Here is a 23,653-nt window from a genome sequence, read left to right as displayed (position 1 = left end):
TCTTAAGTAAGAGAAGACTGTGAATAACTATTCATTTGCATAGCAAGCTTGTTTTGATCCCTCTCCCTTCTTTTAGATATTATATTGGCAGCCCTGAATATTGAGATGATTCAAATAACTGGAGAAAAGGAATGAGAGTGATTCAATTTCTATACACTGTTCATAACACACACACCCCAACAAAACAAAACATCCACAAAACCTCAAACAAAAACACAAATTACACTCCACCCCCCCCCAAGTCTCTAACCAAAGAGAAGGTACAACATTTTTCACACTTTTTGATCTACAGCTTAAAACTACCTCAGTTTCAACTTAGCTTTACTGACTAGCCAAGACAGTTTATTGCTGTCAAACCTGTAATAATTTTTGGGGGGTTGCCTCTAAAGTGTTTAAAAATTTGGCATGAACTATGGGATTCCAACTTAAATTTTATCTGAGACCACCTACTTAAGTAGTTTCCTATTTCTTCAATAATTTTCACGGAGGACTTGGAGCTCAAAAATATTATTGCCGCAAATAAGACTACTTTAAAAATAAAAAGTGCTGATGAATGTTTTTCAATAACACTGTAGGTAATACAGTCTCTTTTGCTTAGAAATGAATAGTGATATATATGTTCCTTTGAGAGCATTTATTTTAAAATATTCCAAAACGTTAATCAAAACTGAGAATCACAAGATTATGTATTTCAAGTGCAGAGAAGTGAAGCCAATGTAATTATAAGCATTATGCTGCCATAACAAAAAATTATATTATTTACGAAAAACATCTTACTCTCTATGTTTTTTCTTCTTGGTATCACTGGAAGAGTCATCTGCAGAATCTTCACTGCTTGATGAATCCTGCAGATGAAGAAAAAAATATATATGATTCATTACCACAAAGAGGACAAAGTATTTTTAGTATTAAAAAGATAATTCAGCTCCCACTTTCAAACTGAAATCATATTCTTCATGTCTTATCCTCTTCATCCTCCTCAGTGTACCCACTGATATTGAATAAGATCAGGATTGCTATTGATTTTGTATTTCTCCATCTATGAATATACCATGTCAGCAGAACTCTAGAAAACACTACAAAAAACCCTGTCTTACAATATAATCATTGTGCCTACATATAGTCAGTTTAGACTGCTGCAATTTAATAAATCAAGATGAAGGTTCTGTCAAAAGCCTGATAAAATCTCCTGCCCTTTGAGAGCTCTCTCACCTTTTATATCCTCTCTCATTTAAACACCACTAAGAAAATTTTGAGAATAGCATGTATGTTTCTTCTCTCTCCACTCCTAAACAACAACAAAATATCTATAAACTCTACTATTTCCCTAAAATCAATCTCATAGAGATTAAATTTAGATTATTTTTATCCTGGAAAAAAAGTCTTCAGGAAAAGAGTACTTGGCAACAGCTATAAATCAATATTTTAACTATATATGATTAACTCCTTTGCTTAGTTTTAATGATGAACAGCTAAATCTGACAAAAAAGACACACAGAGTAATGATTAAAGACTTATGATCACAATGCTTTTTTTTTTTTGGGGGGTGGGGGTGGGGGTGGTTTTTTTTATAATGAAAGAACTATGAAAGGCTGCTTTTAAATAAATTCTAATTCACAGCCAGTGTCCTTAAAAGATATTCCTACTGCACAAAGCCAAATTTTGTTTAGCCTATGGTTTAGGTTTTAAAATTCTCTAAAACTGAAGTATGGCTCTTAAAATACAATAATTCTTTTATAACTCTTACAAAAGCTGCAAAAATCTAGCTTTCTATACCATATAATGTTTTTGAAAACTGCAGCAGCTACCTTTATATAGAAACAATAGTGGAAAAGTCTAGTATTTTTAACTGTCTTTATAGAACTCAAAAGGCAGAAAAACAGTGAAAGTTAATGCTACGTGACTTGAAAATTTTGTTCATACAGAACAGAACATCCAGCTAAAAATATCAATCTAAACTATCATTTTGGCACAACTCACCTGAAAACATGCAACTAAATATTCCCCCCCCCCATGTTTCCTTACAAACATATCAGCTGTTTGAAAATTGCTTTTATAAGACTAAAAATCAGACTTTATAAATATATACACACTTAGAACAGAACTTGGCTCTATGTAATTTTATTTTAACATATGGGGTAATGAGACATGCTTGTTTACATTTTATTTACTAACTTATATGTTATTCACCTCTTCTGAACCACTGTCTGATGAGGCTGCCTTCTGCTGTTGTTGCTTCTTGAGCAATGCTGATCTCTGCACAGCAAGTATACTTGGACTGGACTTCCAAAACTGAATTGGAATTCAGATACAAGAGTCATTTAAACCTACTGAAACTTTAAAGTTTACCACATACTTACTTTTCTTAAGATGAGCACCATCACTATTAAGATGGATCTCAATTTTATTAATAATGAAAAACTCACTATAAAATACTGCATGCATTAATAATACCAGATATCATTTTAAAGTAGTGAGACTTCTGCAGAAATGAATGTTATATAAGAATTGCCAGCACAATTTTTACAGTAAGTATAACAATAGTTATGCAGGCCTCTGTATTAAGATAACTTTTTTAAAAAAAAAAAAGTAAATTTTTAAACTGATCTAAATAAGTCCTTTCAGGCCACTTAGCTGATATATTTTTGCTTCATATAGGAATACTTAAGTACATAGAATATCTCAAGTTGGAAGGGACCCATAAGGATCAAGCCCAACTCCCTGCTCCTTGCAGGACTACCTAAAACTAAACCATATGACTAAGAGCATCATCCAGATGCTCCTTGAACTCTGACAGGCTTGGTGCCATGACCACTTCCCTGGGGAGCCTGTGCCAATGACTGACCACCCTCACAGTGAAGGACCTTTTCCCAAGGTCCAATATGAACTCCCCCTGATGCAGCTTCATTCCATTTCCTTGTGTCCTGTTGCTGGTCACTAGAGATCAGCACCTCCCCTTCTGCTGCCCCCTTGAAGTTGTAGACTTCGATGAGGTTACCTCTCAGCATTCTCTTCAAGCTGAACAAGCCAAGTGACCTCAGCCACTCCTCACATAAGTCTTGCCCTCAAGACCTTTCAGCATCTTGGTCGCCCTCCTCTGGACACACTCTAATAGTTTTATGTCTTATATTGAGGCTCCCAAAACTACACACAGTACTCGAGGTGGGGCTGCACCAGTGTGGTGCAGAGTGGGACAATCACCTCCCTTGCCCAGCTAGCTATGCTGTGCTTGATGCACCCCAGGACACGGCTGGCCCTTTTGGCTGCCAGGGCACACTGTTGACTCATACTCAACTTGCCATTAACCCAACTCCCCCAGATCTCTTTCCACAGGGCTGCTCCTGAGCCTCTCATCCCCCCAGTTTATATGTATAACCAGGATTACTCCATCCCAGGTGGAGAATCCAGCGCTTGCTCTTGTTAAATTTCATACAGTTGGTGATTGCCCAGCTCTCTAGTCTATCCAAATCTCTCTGTAAGGCCTCTCTACCCTTGAGGGAGTCCACAGCTCCTCCTAGTTTAGTATCATCGGCAAGCTTCCTTAATGTAAATTCGATTCCTACATCCAGATCATTTGTAAAAACACTGAAGAGAACTAGCCCTAATAATAAGCCCTGGGGAACCCCACTGGTGACTGGCCACCAGCTGGATGTAACCTCATTTACTAGAACTCTTTGAGCCTGACTTGTCAGCCATTTGCTCACGCAACATATTATGGACTTGTCTAGCCGTGTGCTGGACGTTTTGTCCTGAAGGATACTGTGAAAGACAGTATCAAAAACATCAACAACAACAACACCCCCCCCCCCCCCCCAAAAAAAAACCAAAAAAAGAATTCTTAGATTCTTAACAGCCTTTGAATCTTACAGTAGGAAATATTTTATTACCTTTCATATATATCATATATCATCCAAATTAAGGCCATATTACACAGAGAAACAGAGGAGAGTTCAGGTAAATTTCATCCATTCCATTTAATAGCTTTCTAAACATCACTTTTTTCCTACACAGAAGAGAAGCTGTATCTAAGCCTGAAATTGTTGTACAATCATTTATAGATATGAAGAAACTAAGCATTAGAGAAACAACTTTTAAAAAAATTAGAAATAACATTATGTGTGGCTTTGTCTTCAAAAATATGCAATAAGTTAATAGACACTTCTGTGTGATAAAATTTAGGTAATTACCTAACTGTAGGTATTTACAGAGCTGAGAGAAGAGCCCAATGTTTGTTATGAGACAGAAGCATATGCATTCACTAATGCAATCAAGTTAAAATTCTAAGTAAAAATTATGGAGGGTTTGTTTGTTTAAATTAAAACTGCTCTTGTAAATACTCTGCAGGGTTTTTTTCCCCATAAAGGGTTAATTTATGTTTTGTTTTACCTTGGATCCATCAACTTTTGGTGGTGGTTTAGCTTGAACTTGTTTCTTTTCTCTAGATGTGTCAGACTCTGATTGACTGCCTGACTCTGAACCAGACTCAGAGTCACTGCTACCTGATTGACTGCTACTTCCATCACTACTGCTTCCAGAACTTGAACCAGATCCAGAAGCTGATGCTGACCCAGAATCATCATCTGATTGGCTGCAATTAGAAGTTAACAGAATATTACACAATGGCTAAGTAAATAGGATTTTTTAAAAAGTCACATTAAAAAGACTTTAGTTTCACCTATAAATCAATTGTTAGGTTAGCCCAGACACATGGATAGCATACAAATGAATGCATTGAATTAAATAAATCAGGAATGAAAATTCAGAGTTTAATCAGATACTTTTCACTAAACCTCAAAATGGGGGGCGGGGGGGGGAGGGGGCAAGAGAGGGGCAAGGGAGAGAGGGAGGTGAGAATATTAATCATTAATGTAGAAGAGTCAAACAAGGGTATTTCTCGCCCACCCAAACCCTTACTTAGCTCTATCAAACCCCACACATTTTTGTGCATACACACACACACAATTGTTTTAAGTCTTTTTAGATCAGCAGCATGTGTCCCCTCCAATCTTTTTTTTGAGCATGCATTTCTTCAAAGCATGTATAAACTCCATTTTGTTGCCCTAGGTTTACTTTTTTCCTAAGAACAATACAGGGAAAAAAGTATCTTTAAGGAAGTATATAGCTGGTCCAAATCAAGTACAAAATACCACCACTTGATTAAATAAAGCATTTATAAAAGTAACTGGAAAACCAGAAGCGTGCTGTCACACATAATATAAATCCATGAAGACCATCTTATACTGTTAAAATAACAGCAGTAAAATTCCCCACATAGACAAACTCTGAATTTGTCACTCATTATATGACTTGGCACAAGTCATATAATCAGTAACCTTAGCATATTCTTGAGCCATTGGATTATTCCACCTGTACATTCATTTCACACTAGATTTAACGTATTCAAATAGAATAATATTTAAAGTTAAACATTTATTCCATGACTATTCTAAAACATAGAAACATTTGGTTTTCTAAAACAATTTTACAAAGGAACAGAGTTAAAACTTTAATCAAATTTATCATTAGATTAAATACTACCATACTTCAGAGATATCATGAGGGAAAATAGTGGAATTACAACACCACACAAGCAAAATAATTTTAAATTAAGTACACTTGAGTTGCAAGCATTTAAAAACAAACAAACCCCCAGTAAAGATAATACCAAAATCCAAAACAATAAAACCCCAAAAACTAATCAGTCTAAACCAGAGGTCCTCAAACTACAGCCCGCTGGCCAGATACAGCCCCCCAGGGTCCTCAATCCGGCCCCTGGTATTTACAGACCCCCCCTGCCAGGGGTTGGGGGGGGGGGACGACACATGGACGGACAGGGGTGGGGGCCAAGCAGCCACAGGTGACCTTCGGCCACTTCATCCGAGCACCGGCCCCCTGTTTAAAAAGTTTGAGGACCCCTGGTCTAAACCTATCACTGCCAGCAAAAGTCATCTGGCTGTCAAACAGCAAGGGTGGGGGCAGAAGCAGCGGTGGCAGCTGTGGTAGGTTGATCATCATCTGCACTAGAACACACTTAATTGACAACATTTAAAGCCACAAAACAGAAACACTACTCTCCCTGTTGCTAACACCAATTAAATTGTACTAGTGAGAAAATAAAAAAAAAAAAGCTATTCACAAACTGATTCTTGTAGACAGCACCTCAACCAACTGTCTGCATCTGTTGACTTTGAAAGAAAGAAACAAACCCTGAAAAAGCTTCCTTATTTTGAAGTTGGGGATATGAAGAAATATGACTGCTGGGTTTACTTACACTTACTGAGGAGCAACAAGGCTGCTTCCAAATTTTCCATTCCTGTCATCAAGGGCCTACTTCAGGCATGATACTATAACACTAGCATATTAACCTGACTTGAAAAATAAAAGCAAGGCAGCCACTGTAGAATATGACTGGAGTTTAAACTAGTTACCAGAAATTAAGGGCAACATCCACTACAATTCACCAAAGATGTTTTAAATACAATAGTATTATTGTACACAACTGTTACCTTACCTTTAGTGTTGGGTAAAATTAGAGCATTATAAAACAATAGTATTTCTCAGTATAGCACAGTGCCATAGGTAAATGTCACAGGGACTGTGGAAGATGGTACATGAAGAGAAGAAAATTCAGCAAGGAGAAACCTTGAGACAAAAGTAAATACCTGCCAGACAAGTCCCTGTGACAAAATACCACAAAAAAATACCTAAATCCTACATTCAGATAAATAAGCAAAAATCATGTCAGTAATATTCACAGTTGATGAGAAATTTTAACAGTTTAATGTTTTTCAATGTAGGAAGTAAGTGGCAAGTTCAAAAACAAAAGGATTGTGAGACAGAAAGAAAAAAGTCTAATAAATATTGCAAGTATTTGCTCAGGAGCTAGATGCAAAGAACTCAACTAATTAAAAATAATTTTCTTTATGAAGTGATCAACTAGCTATCATCTATACTCTTCATTAAGTAATACCAATCCATCAACAGATGTGGATCATACAATATTCAGTGTTCAGACAAAATACATAGAGGTAAGGACCTTTGCAATGCTACCTCTTAACAATGGCTGCCTGGGAATGGATTTTACAGTGGTCTTAACAAGATCAGCAAAATAAGACCTATCTCATCATCCCTGCTTCTCACAATAAATTGACCCAATTTGGACATGAGGAGGGTAATATGACCAGACTGCATATCAACTAATAGTAACACCTGAAAAAAGAATAAAAGTTTCAAAATCAGTATTCAACTGATTTATTAGTAAATGCAAGATTATAATACAAATCCGTAGCTAGAAGCAAGAGGGATGGGGAGATGAAGAAAGGAAAATACAAGAAACAAAAAAAAAAAAAAATCAAGTAATAAAGCTCACCACAATTGTTTCAGGGCTACCCTAATGAAACACTCTACGAGAAAGAATGCAGGATTACTACTGTAGACTAACAGCTAATTTATACTTTGGCATGCAAACAGGGATTGAGAGGATGCTGCAGTTTGCACAGCAGTTCATGTGAGAAGGTCCATGCACTCTGTTTGTAGGCCCACAGCCCAGGGAAGTACTCTAGGTCTCTGCCAGGATAGTGGGCACTTGCCTCAGAGTTAAAACCAGTGTTTCTACAGAGAAAGCCCCTGAGATGTCTGACGCTTCCACCCAGATGGAACTCATAAGGAAGGAGATTTCAGTACAGACGATAGGTTGCAACAAGTGCCCAGACCCATCCCCTGGAGAAAAGGTAAGTACCTGCAAAAAATGTGCACAGGTTGATGATCTGTTGCATCAGGTAGCTGAGTTGCAGGAAACAGTTAAAAGTCTGTGCAGTATTAAGAGGGGCCAAGATAGATAGGTGGTTTCAGAACCATGCTCCTGTAGCAGACACCACAGAGAATGAGGCACCTTGGACCCTGGTGACCCATAAAAACAGGACTCCACTTCAGTCTCTACCCTCCAGCATCACAACCAAAAACAGATATGAAACTTTAACAGCTATAGACATCCACAAGCAAGGTCTGCAAGGAGAAACTGTACCAGCAGCACACAGCTGATACCACAAAAAGAAACGATGAGTGCTTGTAGTGGGTGTAAAGATAAAGGATATCAGTTGTTTAGTGTAACTTAGCATTAGTAGCTAGATGTGCTGAAGCCTTAGGCCGCAAGCTGTGAACTTTCACCTAGATATGCTGAACTTTTACCTAGTTAAGTAAAAGAAGACCCCAGCGCCAGTTCGAGCTGGAAGATAAGGAAGCAAGGAAAGCCAATACACTTGTCAGCAGAAGCTGCAACCTTAGAGATAAGAAATGGCCCGTCTAGAGACAATGATGGGACCCAATGAGGAATGGGAAGACCCCAGACCCTAATATTACTACTGGTCAGAACTGTCATGAGAGGGGTGGGGAATTTAGATTGTAAAGGTATAATTGCCCAGGGATTTCTTTGTTCAGGGTCCCTCTGCAGAGGCACCCAGCTTGAACTGTTTCTACTGGTGCACCACTCAAATTATCTTATTGGACTGAAACTCTGCTATTGGATACCTAGGGTGGAGAAACTTCCTTAACAGTGGGTGACCCTCTGCTAAGGGACACTGAGGTGCCCATCTGCCAGCCTGACAGGTAGTCACAAGAGGTATGATGCCTTTCAGGAGCTAAGGCCAAAGATGTTGCCGAGAGGATACCACAACCTGTCAAGAGCACAGATTACTATACATTGCTACTCTTTCACATGGCCATGAATAACACCACAAGCCAGAATCTGGGCAGATTCAAGGAAGACTACAAAGCCCTGGGGGTGCAAGTGAAAAGTATTGGTGCCCAAGTTATCTTTTCTTCCATTTTATCAGTTAGAAGAAACGGTGCAGCCAGAAATAGATGTATAATGTAAATCAACTTCTGGCTTTGTGGCTGATGCAGTCATGAGGGTTTTGGCTGTTTTGGCTTTTATGACAATGGGATATTTGATGACTATAGCCTGTTAGGGAGGGATAGGATCCACCTGTCTAGAAGAGGGAAGGGAATCTTTGGCAGCAAGCTGGCCAGCTTGGTGAGACAGGCTTTAAACTGAAGGATTCAGGGGGCAGGATGTTAAGTGGCAATGCTCACACCATTGCAACCCAACTGGGGAATAAGCCAGGCCAACTAGAGAAGCAACAAATATTCTTTAGCTGCCTCCCAAGATGAGTACTACCAGAAGGCCACCCACCCCAAGTTCATGTATACCAGCCTGGGGAACAAACAGGAGGAACTGGAGCTGTTCCACGCCCAGTCAGAAAGTTATGATATCATAGGAATAACTGAAACATGGTGGGAAAACTTGCATGACTGAAGGATCACGATGGATAGCTATAGGCTGTTTTATAAAGACAGGCAGGGAAGAAAAGGAGTTGTGCTCTACATTAAGAACCTTGAATGTATAGAAGTCAACTACAGTGACTGTGGAAGCCCTATCAAATGCCTCTGGGTCAGGATCAGAGGGGTCATCTCCAAGGGGGATCTTACAGTAGGCGTCTGCTACCGACCTCCAAACCAAGACAATAAAGCCAACAAAGCAATATTTGGGTCACTTAAGCAAGCTTCGAGTCAACAGAACGTGGTTCTTATGGATGACTTGAACTACAGAGACATTTGTTGGAAGAACAATACAGCAGCTCACACATCATCCATCAAGTTCCTGAAATGCGTAGAGGACTGCATCCTCATACAAATGTTAGATGTGCCAACCAAGAATGAGGCACTGCTGGACTTGCTACTCAAACCAAGAAAAACTGCTTTTGTAATATCTCAGTGATAGCCTTGGCTACAGTGATCACAATATTGTGGAGTCTGGGATCCTGCTGAGCACGCTGTAGGTTAGTACTAAGGCAAAGGTTTTAGATTTTAGAAGAGCAAAACTTCAGCTCACTCAGAGCTCAGTTGGGAGGGATTCTATGGGAAGCTTCCATGGAGGATAAAGGAGCTAGCAAGTGCAGGGAGTTTTTCAAGAATGCTCTCCTGGAAGCACAAAAACAGTTAATTCCCTTTAAAGGTAAGGGAAGTAGGCAGAGCAAGAGACCACCTCGGCTTAACTGCAAGCTTCTGAGTCTGCTCAAAACCATGAGAAGTGTGCCAGAGATGGAAAAGCAGACGAATACCCATTGAGAAGTACAAGGCCACTGTCAGGGTGTGCAGAGATGCAGTTTGAAAAGCAAAAGCTCAGCTCAAATTGAAATTGGCCAGAGATGTCAAAAAACTACAAGAAAGAATTCTTCAAGTATGTAAACAAAAGGCAGAAACATAAGGAAAATATTGGCCCACTGTTAAACAGCAGAGGTGAATTAGTCACCAACAACGCTGAAAAGGCAGAGGTTCTCAACACTTTCTTCACCTCTGTCTTTACCAGTACTGTTGGACCACAGGCCTTGGGAACAAAAATCCAGGTTGATGCAAACACAAAACATAGACCCACCGTCAGTGAAGGAAGAGTTGCTATGTGAACTATTACAGGAGCTTGACCCCTACAAATCGATGGACCCTGACAATAACCACCCAAGGGTGTTAAGAAAGCTGACTGACATCATTGCGAGGCTGCTCTCCATAATCTTTGAGAAGTTGTGGAGATTGGGGGACATCCCAGAAGACCGGAAGAAGGCTAATGTCACCCCCATCTACAAGAAGGGCTTAAAGGAGGATCCAGGAAACTATAGGCCCATCGATCTTACTTCTGTCCTTGGGAAAGTTATGGAACAAATCCTCCTGGGGGCTATAACAAGTCAAATGAAGCATGTGATTGGGAAAAGCCAGCACACATTCACCAAGGGCAAATCGTGCTTGACAAACCTGATCATCTTCCATGACAAAGTAACCTGCTCAGCTGATGTGGGGTGAGTGGTGGACATTGTCTACCTGGATTTCTCCAAGGCTTTTGACATGGTTTACCACAGCATTCTCCCAGAGAAACTGATGCATTATGGTCTAGACAAGTTGTCCTTGCAGTGGGTGGGGAACAAGCTGACAGGCCACACCCAGACAGAGTAGTGGTAAATAGCTCCTTTTCAAACTGGCAACCTGTCACAAGTGGGGTCCCCCAAGGATCAATATTGGGCCAAACGCTGCTTAATATCTTCATAAATGATCTGGATGATGGGATCAAGTGTACCCTGATGAAGTTTGCCAATGATACCAAACTGAGTGGGGAAGTGGACATTTCAGAAGGGAGGGCCACCCTTGCAGGAAGACCTGGATAGGCTGGAAGAGTGGGCTAACAAGAACCTTATGAAGTTCAACAAGGTCTTGCACCTGGGAAAACATAATCCAGGAGCGCAGCACAGGCTGGGTTCTACCCAGCTGGGGAGCAGCTCTGTGGAAAGGGACCTGGGGGTTGTGGTGGACAACAAACTCAATATGGGTGAACAGTGTGCTGCTGCAGCAAAGAAAGCTAACAGGATGCTGGGCTGCATCAACAAGAGCCATCACCAGCAGAGATAAAGAAGTCATTATCCCACTCTACTCAGCACTTGTCAGGCCACACCTGGAATACTGTGTTCAGTTTTGGCCCCGCTATACAGAAAAAGATGTGGACAGGCTGGAGAGGGTCCAGAGAAGGGCCGCAAAGATGATTAAGGGACTAGGAAGCCTGTCATATGAGGGAAGGCTGAGAGAACTGGGTTTGTTCAGCCTTGAGAAAAGAAGACTCAGGGAAGACCTTAACACTATCTTCCAGTATTTAAAGGGTGGCTACGAAGAAGATTGAGACTCCCTTTTTACAAGGAGTCACAAGGAAAAGATGAAGGGCAATAGGTACAAGTTACTCTTGGGGAGATTCTGATTGGACACAAGGAGAAATTTTTTTTCACAGTGAGAACAATCAGCCACGGGAATAATCTCTCCAGGGAAGTGGTGGATGTGCCCCAACTTTGGACACCTTTAAAATTCAGCTGGACAGAGTGCTGGGCCATCTTGTCTAGACTGTGCTTTTGCTAAGAAAGGTTGGACCAGATGATATTTGAGGTCCCTTCCAACCTGGTATTCTGTGATTCTATGAACTCATTCCCTAATCAAGCTATTTGGAGATTGCAGCAATTGAAAGAAAACATCTTTGTATCAATACCACACACACAAAAAGAAGTCTCTTGCCTAACAGGACTACTTACCTATTCAAACAGAAGTTGAATGGAAATTTTCAGCCTGACATTTATTTCTTGGTTATCTTTAAAGGGTAACTACCTACATATTAGAATACATAGGCAGTATAAGAAACAAATCAGTATCAGCCAGACTACCAACTTGTATGATCAATTTCCAAGGTAAAGCAATGCCTTACTTGTTTTTGAAGTAATACTTGTCTTTATTGTTGCTACATTCTTACAACAGACATATTTAACTTTCTAAAAAAATTTCTAGAAAATCTCCAAAATATGCCAACTTGCTTGGAACAAAGGAAAAAGTGTTATCTGAAGGGGAGACTAAAAAGCTACTTTTCCCCTCACACCAAAATGTCTGCAGCATTCTACCCACATCTCTTAAGGAGTACACATAATAGAAACTGGGATATTGAAAATTAAGTCTTTTGAAAATTATGTCTTACTGGAAAACTACTGTAGTAAGCTACTGTAGTAATAGTTTTCAACACAGCTACTAGCAGTTTGCTACACCATGTCAATTCACCACCAGAGATCATCCCTTTCCAGCATTTTGCTTTTGCAGATGTAACTTCACTGGGATATATATGTACTAGGCTTTTTATTTTTGTTTCACTTGTCTAGCGCTGACCTAGTCAAAATTTAACATTCATTACTTCTCAGTATCACCTACGCAGGGCCCAGATTCACCCTACCTCAGGACTTAATTATAGCAATTTTTTTTGCTACAGTATTTTATCTAATGTATTCATGAAAGAAAAATAGAACTCACCTCCCCCAGCCTTCTCACATTTTACTGCAAACACAAAACTACTGGCATGCTAAGGGGTAAAAAACAGTAATGGAGAGCAGCCTTCCTTTCTCCCTAACATGGGCACATTAAGCAACCCTTAGTTATTAAAAATTAACATAAATTTCTAATCCCTGCCATGGGATATCTATGACCCTCTACCACATGAGCAGTAATTCAGATTAAACCCTAGGTAGTTCAGATGCTAACCCTAGAAGGAAGGATGGAATTATTTAAGAAAAGGTACAGTTACACATATGCATGTGTTAAGAAAAAGTTACATCTATCATCTCCTTGTAAACAGAGGGAGAACTAAGGAAGAAGCAACTTCAAAATTTCACTTTAAATGTTCCTACATTTACTCTGAATTTCAGCAATTCTCACAATTTGAAAATGGTACAAAGCAGCAGTATGAGCTATCACAGCTGAAGCCAAACACCTTGAAAACAGTCTTGGTCCTCGAAACAATATATTTGCCTGCTGGTGAGTGATGCTCCACAAAAATAACTTATTTTGACATTACTATTAACGCCCTCCCCAACCTTCCAACACAGCACCCCCTTAGTGGTGTCAGTGGAGTCTGTAGAAGGAACAGACTCAGCTTTTAAAAAAACATCCTACCAACTTACAGACCCCACAAAGCAGTGTAAGAGTGAGCACAATTGAACAGGGCAATATTTCTTAAGACTGCTGTCCTGAAACCAAAGTATAAAATGGTGCAAATCAATACAGAATTTAGGAAAACTAAATAAATTCCAAATAAAAAGGGTTTTTGCTGTTGTTGTTTTCAATTTTAGTACATGCACACACATTCCACGTTGCATCATAACAGACAGTTGTTTTTCCAAGTGCTTAAAATGCTATGCAGTCTAATACTTTTCCCCCTTTCTTCAAGGAACATTACTGATATAACTAAAAAGAAAGCCCCCAAAACAACCAAAAACTAAACACACACACACACACAAAAAAACACTGCAGAACTCATTACACTGCAACATCTACCAGGATCACTGTAAGTTCAGATAAGTTGTTTGCCATAGTTTTAAAAATCTAATTGTTTGAGTTTTTGAAGCTTGTAGGAAAAGACATACAAGATATAGAAGTTTCACATACATTTCTAGCAGCTCAGATGACATTTTCTTGACCCACTAAAATGAATACTGTAACAGCTATTATAGGGCAAATCCAATCATAATCAGCTTGAGAAAAGTTCACATTCTTTTGAGAACTTGAAAGACAAGCAATCTCTCACTCCAATAACTTCTATCAGCAGCATGTCAGATGTGGTTTAATCATTCTTGAAGTTGAAAAGGAAAGGAGTTACAGTTTAAGACAACATGTACATTTTCTATAAATAATCATTGCAAGCTATCATTGCTAACCAAGCTACAAGTGAGAGCATTTCAGACTATACCAAAATTTGATTTTAAAAATAGTTGTTCCATTGGGGGAAAGAGAAAACACCCCTCCACACCAAAACGCAACACACTTTCATGATAGCAAGACTGTTTTCTTTCATCCTTTTATTAAAAGAAGCAGAACCTAAGTTATATAATAAAGGCATTTAAAATGTAAATTCATGGAAATAATAGCTGTGAGGTAGTCATATTTTAATATCCTTGTTGTTTTCTTTTCCTCTTCCTCCTTTGCCTATGGGCTGCTTTGATTTTCCCTGCATTATCTGTGGCATAGCATACAAGCAATTCCTCCTCTAGCTAAAGAGCTTTAAATATTATCTGATGCTGTTCAACTAGGGTCCATAATTTGTCTAACTTCTTACAATGAGTAACACCTATTAACACAAAATAGCACTACTGACCTCTACAAGATTAATCACTTGAACTGGCACTACTAATTACTGAGATTCTGGTATTGTATCTCTAGTGTTAGGATGCAAGAAACATTAAAACTCAAATATTTCTTCAACCAAAGACTCAGAATGCTGTCATAATTACCTGTTACCTAATGCTGCATCCACAGTGAGCAGCTGTGTGGTGCTTAGTTGTCGACTGGGGTTAAACCATGACATGCTGTTACATAAATATCTCAGGAACAGCAATTCTGATCCTCCGCTCTCCAGAGTTCCTCTTACACAAAGTGCTTTATTTCTTGCCCCCTTTTCTTCCTGTACAGTCCAGGGTCAGTGCCTTTTCTTTAGATGCTTTCATTTGAAACAGTTCAGCAAAAGGTGAAAGAGGACACCATACTCATCCTGTTGTGAACACCTGAAGTAGCCTAAAAGAGAGGGTTTGGGTACAACACAACCAGCCTTTTTTCTCCTCTTTCAAAAAAGCCTGCTTGAAACTGGAGGTAGGAGGCAATCTTCAGGCACCTAAGCCTAAATTAGAATGTCTTTCTCTCACCCTTTCTGAATATACTCAAGAGACTGGTAGCAAAAACATACATACCTTACATATAATGAGAGAAAGAGACAGTGCACAAAAGTTAATTTTCAGTTAGCTATTCACCTGCATTTGTCAATTTACCCTATTCCACCTTGTCACATTATGTCCTCCCTTTACTCTACTCTTGCGTTGCTGTCCTCTTCCAATCAACTCTATTCTTCCCCCTCCCCTTCTTCACTGATGAATGTGCTTCCAAGAGACTAAACATCAACAGAAATTATAAACACTATCAAGACTTGAATTGGAAGAACTCTAGATCAAAAATTGGGCAAGGCAAATTAAGCTACAGAATAAAGATGCTGTTAATATGATGCATACAGAAAGGGAATATTGTATTTGCCGTTGAAGAGCATTTGTGCTCTTTTAGATACTTAATTCTGTTACTCAAAACAGAATTTCTGTTTTTCTAAGTCCCTCTTTCAAAAATGTGTCACATAAGCCTTCCTCCCCCTGCTTCAAGCAATTTTCTATATTGTTTATACATTATAGATATAAAACCCAGTAAAATTAAAACAGCGTTATTTGATAAAAGGTATTCTTGAATACTTACATACACTGTATTTTGTTCAATTGAAAAAAAACAAAAAACACACCAAACCCCAAACAAAACAACCAAACTCAGAACCAACAACACTAAACAAAGACAAGAATGCATGAGACTGCACAAAACAGCTATAGGAGCATCACAGGACCATGGAAAAAAAGCAGTGAAAGTGATGGATAAAGCAATAATGATGACCTCTTGAGTCCTGTTGAAGGACTTTTCTACTATGCAAACAAATCACTGCAATGATGACAAAGTTAACTGACAATGCTAACCTGCAGTAGTAGGCATGCAGGAATATATACTAAGAATGAATAGCATGCCCTCAGGATGGGATTTCTACATAAAAAAGTATAGTTTCATGTATGTTAGCAAACCAATGTAAAGTCTACAGGGAGCATCTTCCAGGATATATAGTAAAGAAGCTTCCCACACTCCTAGCCCTCGAGTCAAATAGTTGCATTTGTACAGCAGCATGTCAAATCTGATTTGGTATGAAAGTTTGACACAACTAAGAAGTTAGTCTATTACATTTTATAGACACTGTCTCTGGATATTCTCAGCATTTTCAAGAGTAATTTAAGAGAGATCCACAAAAGCAGTATTTATTTTCAAACTATTTTGCAAGATAGCTCACTAAGAGTACCAAGAGGTAATTGTTGCATGTTTGCACCTGTTAATTTTTCAAACCCCAATAAATATCTATGAAATAAAATCAGAGTATGCTTTGGGAAGATGACAGAAGACAGACAAAGAAAAACATCACTGACAAACATTAAAAGCAAGCGTTCTGTCACAGAGTCACTAGTTCTTTTCAGTAGTCTTTGGTTTAGCTTCACTAGCTCACCTCTTAAAACAAGGTCCCCCTGATCAGAACACACAACTAGGAATAGTCAGCTAATTTATACAAGGCACTAACTAGGAAGAGAAACTTCAAAACAGAAAGCTACACAAGCCATGCTGCAAAGGCACTGTTAGAGCATTTAGACTCCTGTATAAGGTCTGGGTTGATAAAAGACCCAAGAGAGGATAATTTATCACTGCTGATTTAGAGGGCATTCATTACATTAAACTGCCTTAACAATCCTCCAATTTAAAACCAACAGGAAACAGAATATCAATTTGAGCAAAATAGAAGTTTAACCCATCAAAACCAGAAAAGATTAATTTCTGCAAGGTCTTTGAAAAGCATCTGAGATGACAGTTCACCCTTATTTTAATAAACCAGAAGTCCAAGGAAGGTCATGCATCTGAATATGAAGAGCCCCTTCCAAAATGAAGACAATTAACAGGCAATAAATGCCAAACTCTTAAAACTGAAAGTTCATAGGTAAGTTTATTTAGGCAAACACAATGCAAGTGGGCTTTTCTTCTTTTTTTCCCCTCTTTTATTAAAAAAAAAATGAACTACTCAATCTGATTTATATGTGTAAAAGATTAATCTTATTCATCATCACTAATGTAAAGCAAAGGGAACAAAAAGTATTAAGTTCAGGCTACCAAGAAGCATTATTTCCCATCTTCATCTATTCTGAAGCACAAACCCAATTCCCTCTTCCTGACTTAGGCTGACAACTGAAATACATTTCTTGCAATTAAAAATAAAGTAGGATGGTGATACACAAAGACAAAACTAAAACACCTTCCTTCTCCCCTCTTCCACTCCTTCATTCCCAACTTTCTACCTCCTCCCTCCACACTAGGGGCGTGTGTATGGAACGGGGGGGGGGGGGGGGGGGGGGGGTAGTCAGTTCATAATAGCTCATCTGCCACTCCTTCCTCCTCATACTTCTTTTCCCCTGCTCTAAGGTGGGGTCCCTTCCACAGGATAATCCTTCGTAAACTGCTCCAGCATGGCTCCTCTCCATGGGGTACAGACCGTCAGGAACAGACTGCTCCAGTGTGAGTACCCTGCAGGACTGCAGTTCCTGACAGAAAACCTACTCCTGAGTTGGCTCCTTTCCAAAGGCCACAGTTCCTGCCAGGAGCCTGCTCCAGCATGCACTCTCTACAGGCTGCAGCTTCCTTCAGGGCACCCCCACCTGCTCTGGGGTGAGGTCCTCCATGGGCTGCAGGGGCACAGCCTGCCTTACCACGGCCTTCACCACAGGCTGCAGGGGAATCTCTGCTCCAGCGCCTGGAGCACCTCTTCCCCCTCCTTCTTCACTAGCCTGGGTGTCTCCAGAGCTGTTTCTCTCACATTTTTCCCCCCTTGTTCCTCCCTCTCTCACACACACACACACTCCGCTGCACAGCATTTTACCCTTTCTTAAATGTTATTGCAGAGGTACCACCAGCTTCATTGATTGGCTCATGTTTGGCCAGTGGCAGGTCCATTTCGGAGTCAGCTGGAACTGGCTTTGTTCAGCACAGGGGCAGCCCCTGGTCTCTTCTGACAGAGGCTGCCCCTGCAGTCTCCTCATTACCAAACCCTTGCCACATAAACCCAATACAACTCTCCCTATACATACACACTTTTTCCTTTCTTTTTTCTTCCTTCCTAATTTGTATTACCTACTTCTACCAAAAAGAAACCAACAGATGAGAATACTTCTGCAATTATGCTTTGTTTTAACTCCCACTTAGTTTCTTAAAACAGTAACTTAGAATAGTGCCTTTCAATTTATCTTTTTAATCTTCTGTGGAAGGTATAAGTTTATACAGTGAATTCAAGCCTGCTGACAGAGTTGGCTTTACTTAACTATCTTTTGTGGTCCACAGACTATTAAATCAACAAATCAAATTAAATCCACAGAAATTAATCTTGCATTAACTCAGCTTTCAAGAACATAAACAATGGTAAGGGACCTTCATGCAAGAAACCACTTTCTTATTAATTCAACTTATTCATCACTGACCTGGGTGAAGGGACAGAGTGCACCCTCAGCAAGTTTGCTGATGATACAAAACTGGGAGGAGTGGCTGATACACCAGAAGGCTGTGCTGCCATTCAGCCAGACCTGGGCAGGCTGGAGAGTTGGGCAGAGACAAACCTAATGAAGGTCAACAAAGGCAAGTATAAGGTCTTGCACCTAGGGAGGAATAACCCCCATGCATCAGTACAGGCTGGGGGTTGACCTGCCTGCTGGAAGGCAGCTCTGCGGAAAAGGACCTGGGAGTCCTGGTGGACAGCAAGTTGCCCGTGGGCCAGCAGTGTGCCCTTGTGGCCAAGAATGCCAATGGGATACTGGGACGCATTAGGAGGAGCATGGCCAGCAGGTCGAGGGAGGTGATCCCCCCCCTCTGCTCTGCCCTGGTGAGGCCGCATCTGGAGTACTGTGTCCAGTTCTGGGCTCCCCACTTCAAGAGGGACAGGGGACTACTGAAGAGTGTCCAGTGGAGGGCTACAAAGAGGATTAGGGGACTGAAACATCTCCCTTATGAGGAAAGGCTGAGAGAGCTGGGCCTGCTTAGCCTGGAGAAGAGAAGACTGAGAGGGGATCTTATCAATGCATATAAATATCTTAAGGGCGAGTATCAAGAGGATGGGGCCAGACTCTTTTCAGTGGTGACCAGCGACAAGACAAGGGGCAACAGGCACAAACTGAAACACAGGAAGTTCCTTCTGAATACAAGGAAGAACTTTGCTTTGAGGGTGACAGAGCACACCCTTTTTTACCTACAGAGAAGTAAGGTCTGCTCAAGTGCTCCATGTCTTGTTCTACAAGAAACATAGGAAGAGCAAAGAGACAGGAAATCAGATTGCTGTTCAATTGGCACCAATGCTTCATTTCTGCATTCCCTGTTCTACCTAGAGCTTGTATTGCAGTTCAGCTATAACTGCCCTTCCTTGCTCATTACGCTTTCTTAATGCTAGCTAATATGTATTTAGTCCTATTCAAGTTTGCAACAGAATGCTTTCAAGAACACTACACAAAAACGTTTTTCTTAAGAGTCAGTTTCTCAGAGCACTGCTGTAAAGTTTTTGTACTTATAATTACTTACTATCCAGACAAGCTACCAGACTGCTATCCAGTAACAAGCTACCCTGTTACTGATTTTATTTCCATTCTGTAGAATTCATATTCCCAGACTATTTGAAGACTAAATGCAGCTTCACTTCCCTGGTTACAGTTAGATATCTGTCTGCAGTCACAGCTAGCTTAAGGAATTTTCCTTCTAGTGAAAGTCATTTAGAGTTCTGGAAAACTTGAAGAAAGGGGGAAGGGGGGGAGAATGACAACACCACACCCACAAACCAACCAAACCACAACAACAGGGGCAAGACATACTAAGGTACCCCATAAGCAAACACCTTTCACAATAATTATTTTAATAATGAAAATAGCCTGGACAGAAAAAGGGCTCAATTATTTAATATTGGAAGCCTTCACCCTTCATTTACAAAAATAGAATTTCTTGATAGCAAATGGCAAGCATACAAATAGGTTTTCTGAGATCTGTCTGAATTAGGCTACAGGGTCAATGACTGATACAAGCCTAGAGGAAACAAAGTTTAACATTTAAAAACTTTTTTTAAAGCTTTAAAATGTGCTCAGCAGCACATTTAAGATGAACAAACTCTCACTTCACAGGCAACTATCATGTTTTAAGTAATTTGCATCTTTCTGATATTTAGTTTAATAAAGTTGTCTGGATGCTTTTTTGATATTTAGTTGGTTTAGTCTTATGAGAATTGCTACAGCTTTTGAATAACTTTGATATACTGGTATTTACAAGTGGTCATAGTTTGATACACAGTATTATTCCTACATTATTTTTAGCTATGTGGCTTGTTTCAAGTAGTAAAAAACTTCATAAATATAAAGTCATCGGAGTTGTTCCTGATAAGTTAACATTTGTTGGAGATCTTATTTATAACTCTCTAAAAGTTCAGAAGACTAGCTTTGTTCACACTGTTTTATTTTGTTCATGTTCCTCTACTCAGCTGACAAGGCTTGTTTTGGGATTGGCTGTTTGTTTTCTTTTTTTTTTTTTTTCTTAATATAAGTAATCAGAAATATTTTGCCACTTACTAGAAGAAACCTAAAATTTGTTTGCTAACTAGACAAATATCATCTTTACTGGAAGCAGAAATCCAACAACAACAACAACAACAACAAAGCTTACAAATTATTCACAAGATTCAAAGTTTACTGACTTTCTAGAATATTTCTAGGTATAACACGGAAGCTTGACATTAAAAAAAATAAACTTTAACAACTTTTGTGTCTTTAATTCTACTGCTCATAGGTTTCTTAGAGATTTGCACCTAATATCACCTAAACACTTCTCTCTTCCCCCTTCTTCCCACCCCATTACTCACTATGCTACATGCAAGCTTAATGGCCAGCACATGCTGAATGATCAGCTGGCCATTATGTTGTTCTTGGATTTCTTCACTTGGGGCAATAATTTAGATCTATCCCCTCTACCCCAACTGGCTGTTTTCATAAAGCCCACAGAACTCAGTTTACTTTATGACCTCTGACTGATGGAATTAACTAACAGGTTAAACAGGCTGTGATCAGAAAGTGAAGACAGACAGACAGATGGGTAGACTGACAGCATGATCACAACCGCTTCTATTTGTAAGTTTGCCTTGCCTTCTTAAATCTGCAGCATTCATCATATTCCCAGTTTTAGAAATATTAACTTCCTAGTGCAGCAGACACTTGTTGAACTTAGCAGTGTTCTAGAATACAAATTTAATTCCACCCCTAGAAGTTCACGGTTATCCTCATCTTGCAGCAGAGAAGTTCTAACCAAGCTTTTCCAACCAAGTGAACTCTCTACATATCCTAGAACACCAGCAAGTGACGTTAGAGGAGTGGATGATGATGATGATGATGATTATATTAAGAAAACAGCTGGGAAAACTGTACTTTCACTTTGGAAAACAAACATGAAGTTAATGCTTTCCATTATACTGCTTTGAAAACTCAACAAATATGGAAGCCTCACTAGAATTAGTAGTCCACTGTTCCAACTTTAGAGATAGCCTAATTCGGGGTTTATATAGCACATATTATGTATGCATGCATGCCCTACACTTCATAGACATGAGTTTAACATTTCAATCTAATCTGTTTCAGATTGATACTTCAGACAACTTTTGAGGAAAAAAAGAGTAATGGATGCCAATAGAGCTTAAATAGCATTAAAACTGTATTACGTAAGGTGTATACACATGATTGTTACAGTTATTAAATGAAGCTAACTGATTCTAACAAGCAGATTAAGCATCTTTAAAAAAGCATGACCGGTCCTCCTAAATAATGGTCTACTTGCTCACCAGGAAGGTTTGGCACAAAGTTAAAATGTAAACCAGTTCTAATAAACAAAATACATAGCCAAGGACTGAAAGTGCTTACCTTGACTCTCCACTACTGTTTCTTACAATGTCTTCATCACTGTGCCCATTCATTGTAAATATTAAGTTTAAAAGATAAATAGAAGTCCACTCAGGTTAGAAGGCAGATGTCAAGAATCTACTTCTTGGTACTCTTTTCCAGGTGACTTGTTTACTCAACTGTTCTCTGCAGGTATTGAAGATTTTTCCCAAATTATCTAAAGTAGTAAAGGAAAATGGTGATATAACTTGAAATATTTGATGGTTGCAACTGAAAGATACTGAAAATAACTTGTCCTGTTACAACACTGAAAGGGAGTATCTACCACATTTGACATCTTCTTTTTAACTGAAAAATAGCTTTTGGTATGCCATAGTACTTAAGAACAACCAGATCTAACTTTATTTTAAAGGAAAACAGCCTCCCCAAACACATAAATATAAACTACGGATATTAAAGCCCTAAGATCTAATTAGCAAAATTATTTCATGCACAAAAACATATCAGAAGCATTTCCAGACACAGACATAATGCTTACATCCAGTTGGGGGTAGAAGCAGGAAAATAAAGACTGCCCCATTTTAAAAAAATGACTCAACTACATCAGGCTAGTAAGATCGGAGTAATCATTATTTCCTATACATCAACATTTTCAATCAGATCTCTACCGTGTGAGATGCACCTAGGAAGTTTAGGCTCACTTTAAATGGAGTGCAAGTATGAACTCACTGATAATCAGCTAAAGAGCAGCGCCTCTCACAGATTCAGTGGTGTAAAAGAGATTAGGGGCTCGCCTGCAGGTTGCCTGCCTCAAGGTGCTCTCCTCTAATACAGCCCGACCTACAGCTCATGATGGAGGCAGAGGTCGCCTCGTTCCGGAATGGAAAAAGCCCTGCCCTCAGGCACTATCTCAGACACCAGGGCCACTCCAGCCAGCAAACAAAGGCGATGACGGAAGAAAAGTGATAGGAAAGAACCCTGTAACCCCAGAGAGGCCGCAAAGCGAGGCTGGGGCCCCCGCGGCGGCGAGCTAGGCAGCTTGGTGGTTCCTCGCGGATCGGCCTCTGTTGCCCAACGAGGCCAAGCTCCGCGCAGTCTGCCCTCCCGCGTCCAGGGTGCGAACACCCTGCCACCTCTAGGACCGGCACTCCCCGGGCCCCAGGAAACATCTTTAGCGGCCACGAAACTATCTCCTTGTCGTCCACTCCCTGCTCCGGCGACGATCCTCCCCGACCACCCGCACCGCGCTCTCGCGGCCTCCCGTGATCGACCGCTCCTAAGGTGCTCCTGGGGAGAGCCCACGCGAGGGCTGCCTCCTTACCTCCCACGGGTTCACCTCCCGCCCACGGAGATGGCCCTCTGCTGGTGGCGCAACCCGCACAGGCGCCGCTCCTGGTCAAGGCTCCCCTGGCAGTATTGCTAATGCAGCCGCTGTCCTCCGTGCTCGCTTCTCCCAGCGCCCCGCCATGGCCAGAGAAGAGCGAAGGCCGCACTCCTGCCTCCCAGCCCGTTCGTCA

General features: G+C 40.2%; 1 protein-coding gene across 4 annotated transcripts in view; it reads right to left on the bottom strand.

Annotated features, from left to right (window-relative positions):
• Window positions 1-23,653, bottom strand: part of LOC121080572 (chromodomain-helicase-DNA-binding protein 1-like) — a 67,514-nt gene that overhangs the window by 42,884 nt on the left and 977 nt on the right. For 2 of the 4 annotated variants that reach the window (XM_040578673.1, XM_040578675.1), the window contains exons 2-5: window positions 22,158-22,353; window positions 4,387-4,588; window positions 2,191-2,292; window positions 778-845 (exon numbers count right to left, since the gene is read on the bottom strand). In XM_040578673.1, the coding sequence (XP_040434607.1) occupies window positions 778-845; window positions 2,191-2,292; window positions 4,387-4,588; window positions 22,158-22,210 (425 nt within the window). In that variant the 5' untranslated portion in view covers window positions 22,211-22,353. Of the gene's footprint in view, window positions 1-777; window positions 846-2,190; window positions 2,293-4,386; window positions 4,589-22,157; window positions 22,354-22,865; window positions 23,305-23,653 lie in introns of those variants that run through there. The other 2 variants (XM_040578674.1, XM_040578676.1) reach the window with 2 other exon arrangements.

The sequence above is a fragment of the Falco naumanni genome, chromosome W (genome assembly GCF_017639655.2).
Source record: "Falco naumanni isolate bFalNau1 chromosome W, bFalNau1.pat, whole genome shotgun sequence".
Classification (NCBI taxonomy): Eukaryota; Metazoa; Chordata; class Aves; order Falconiformes; family Falconidae; genus Falco; species Falco naumanni.
Note: the sequence above shows the minus strand (reverse complement) of the source record. Positions and strands in the feature narration are given on the sequence as shown.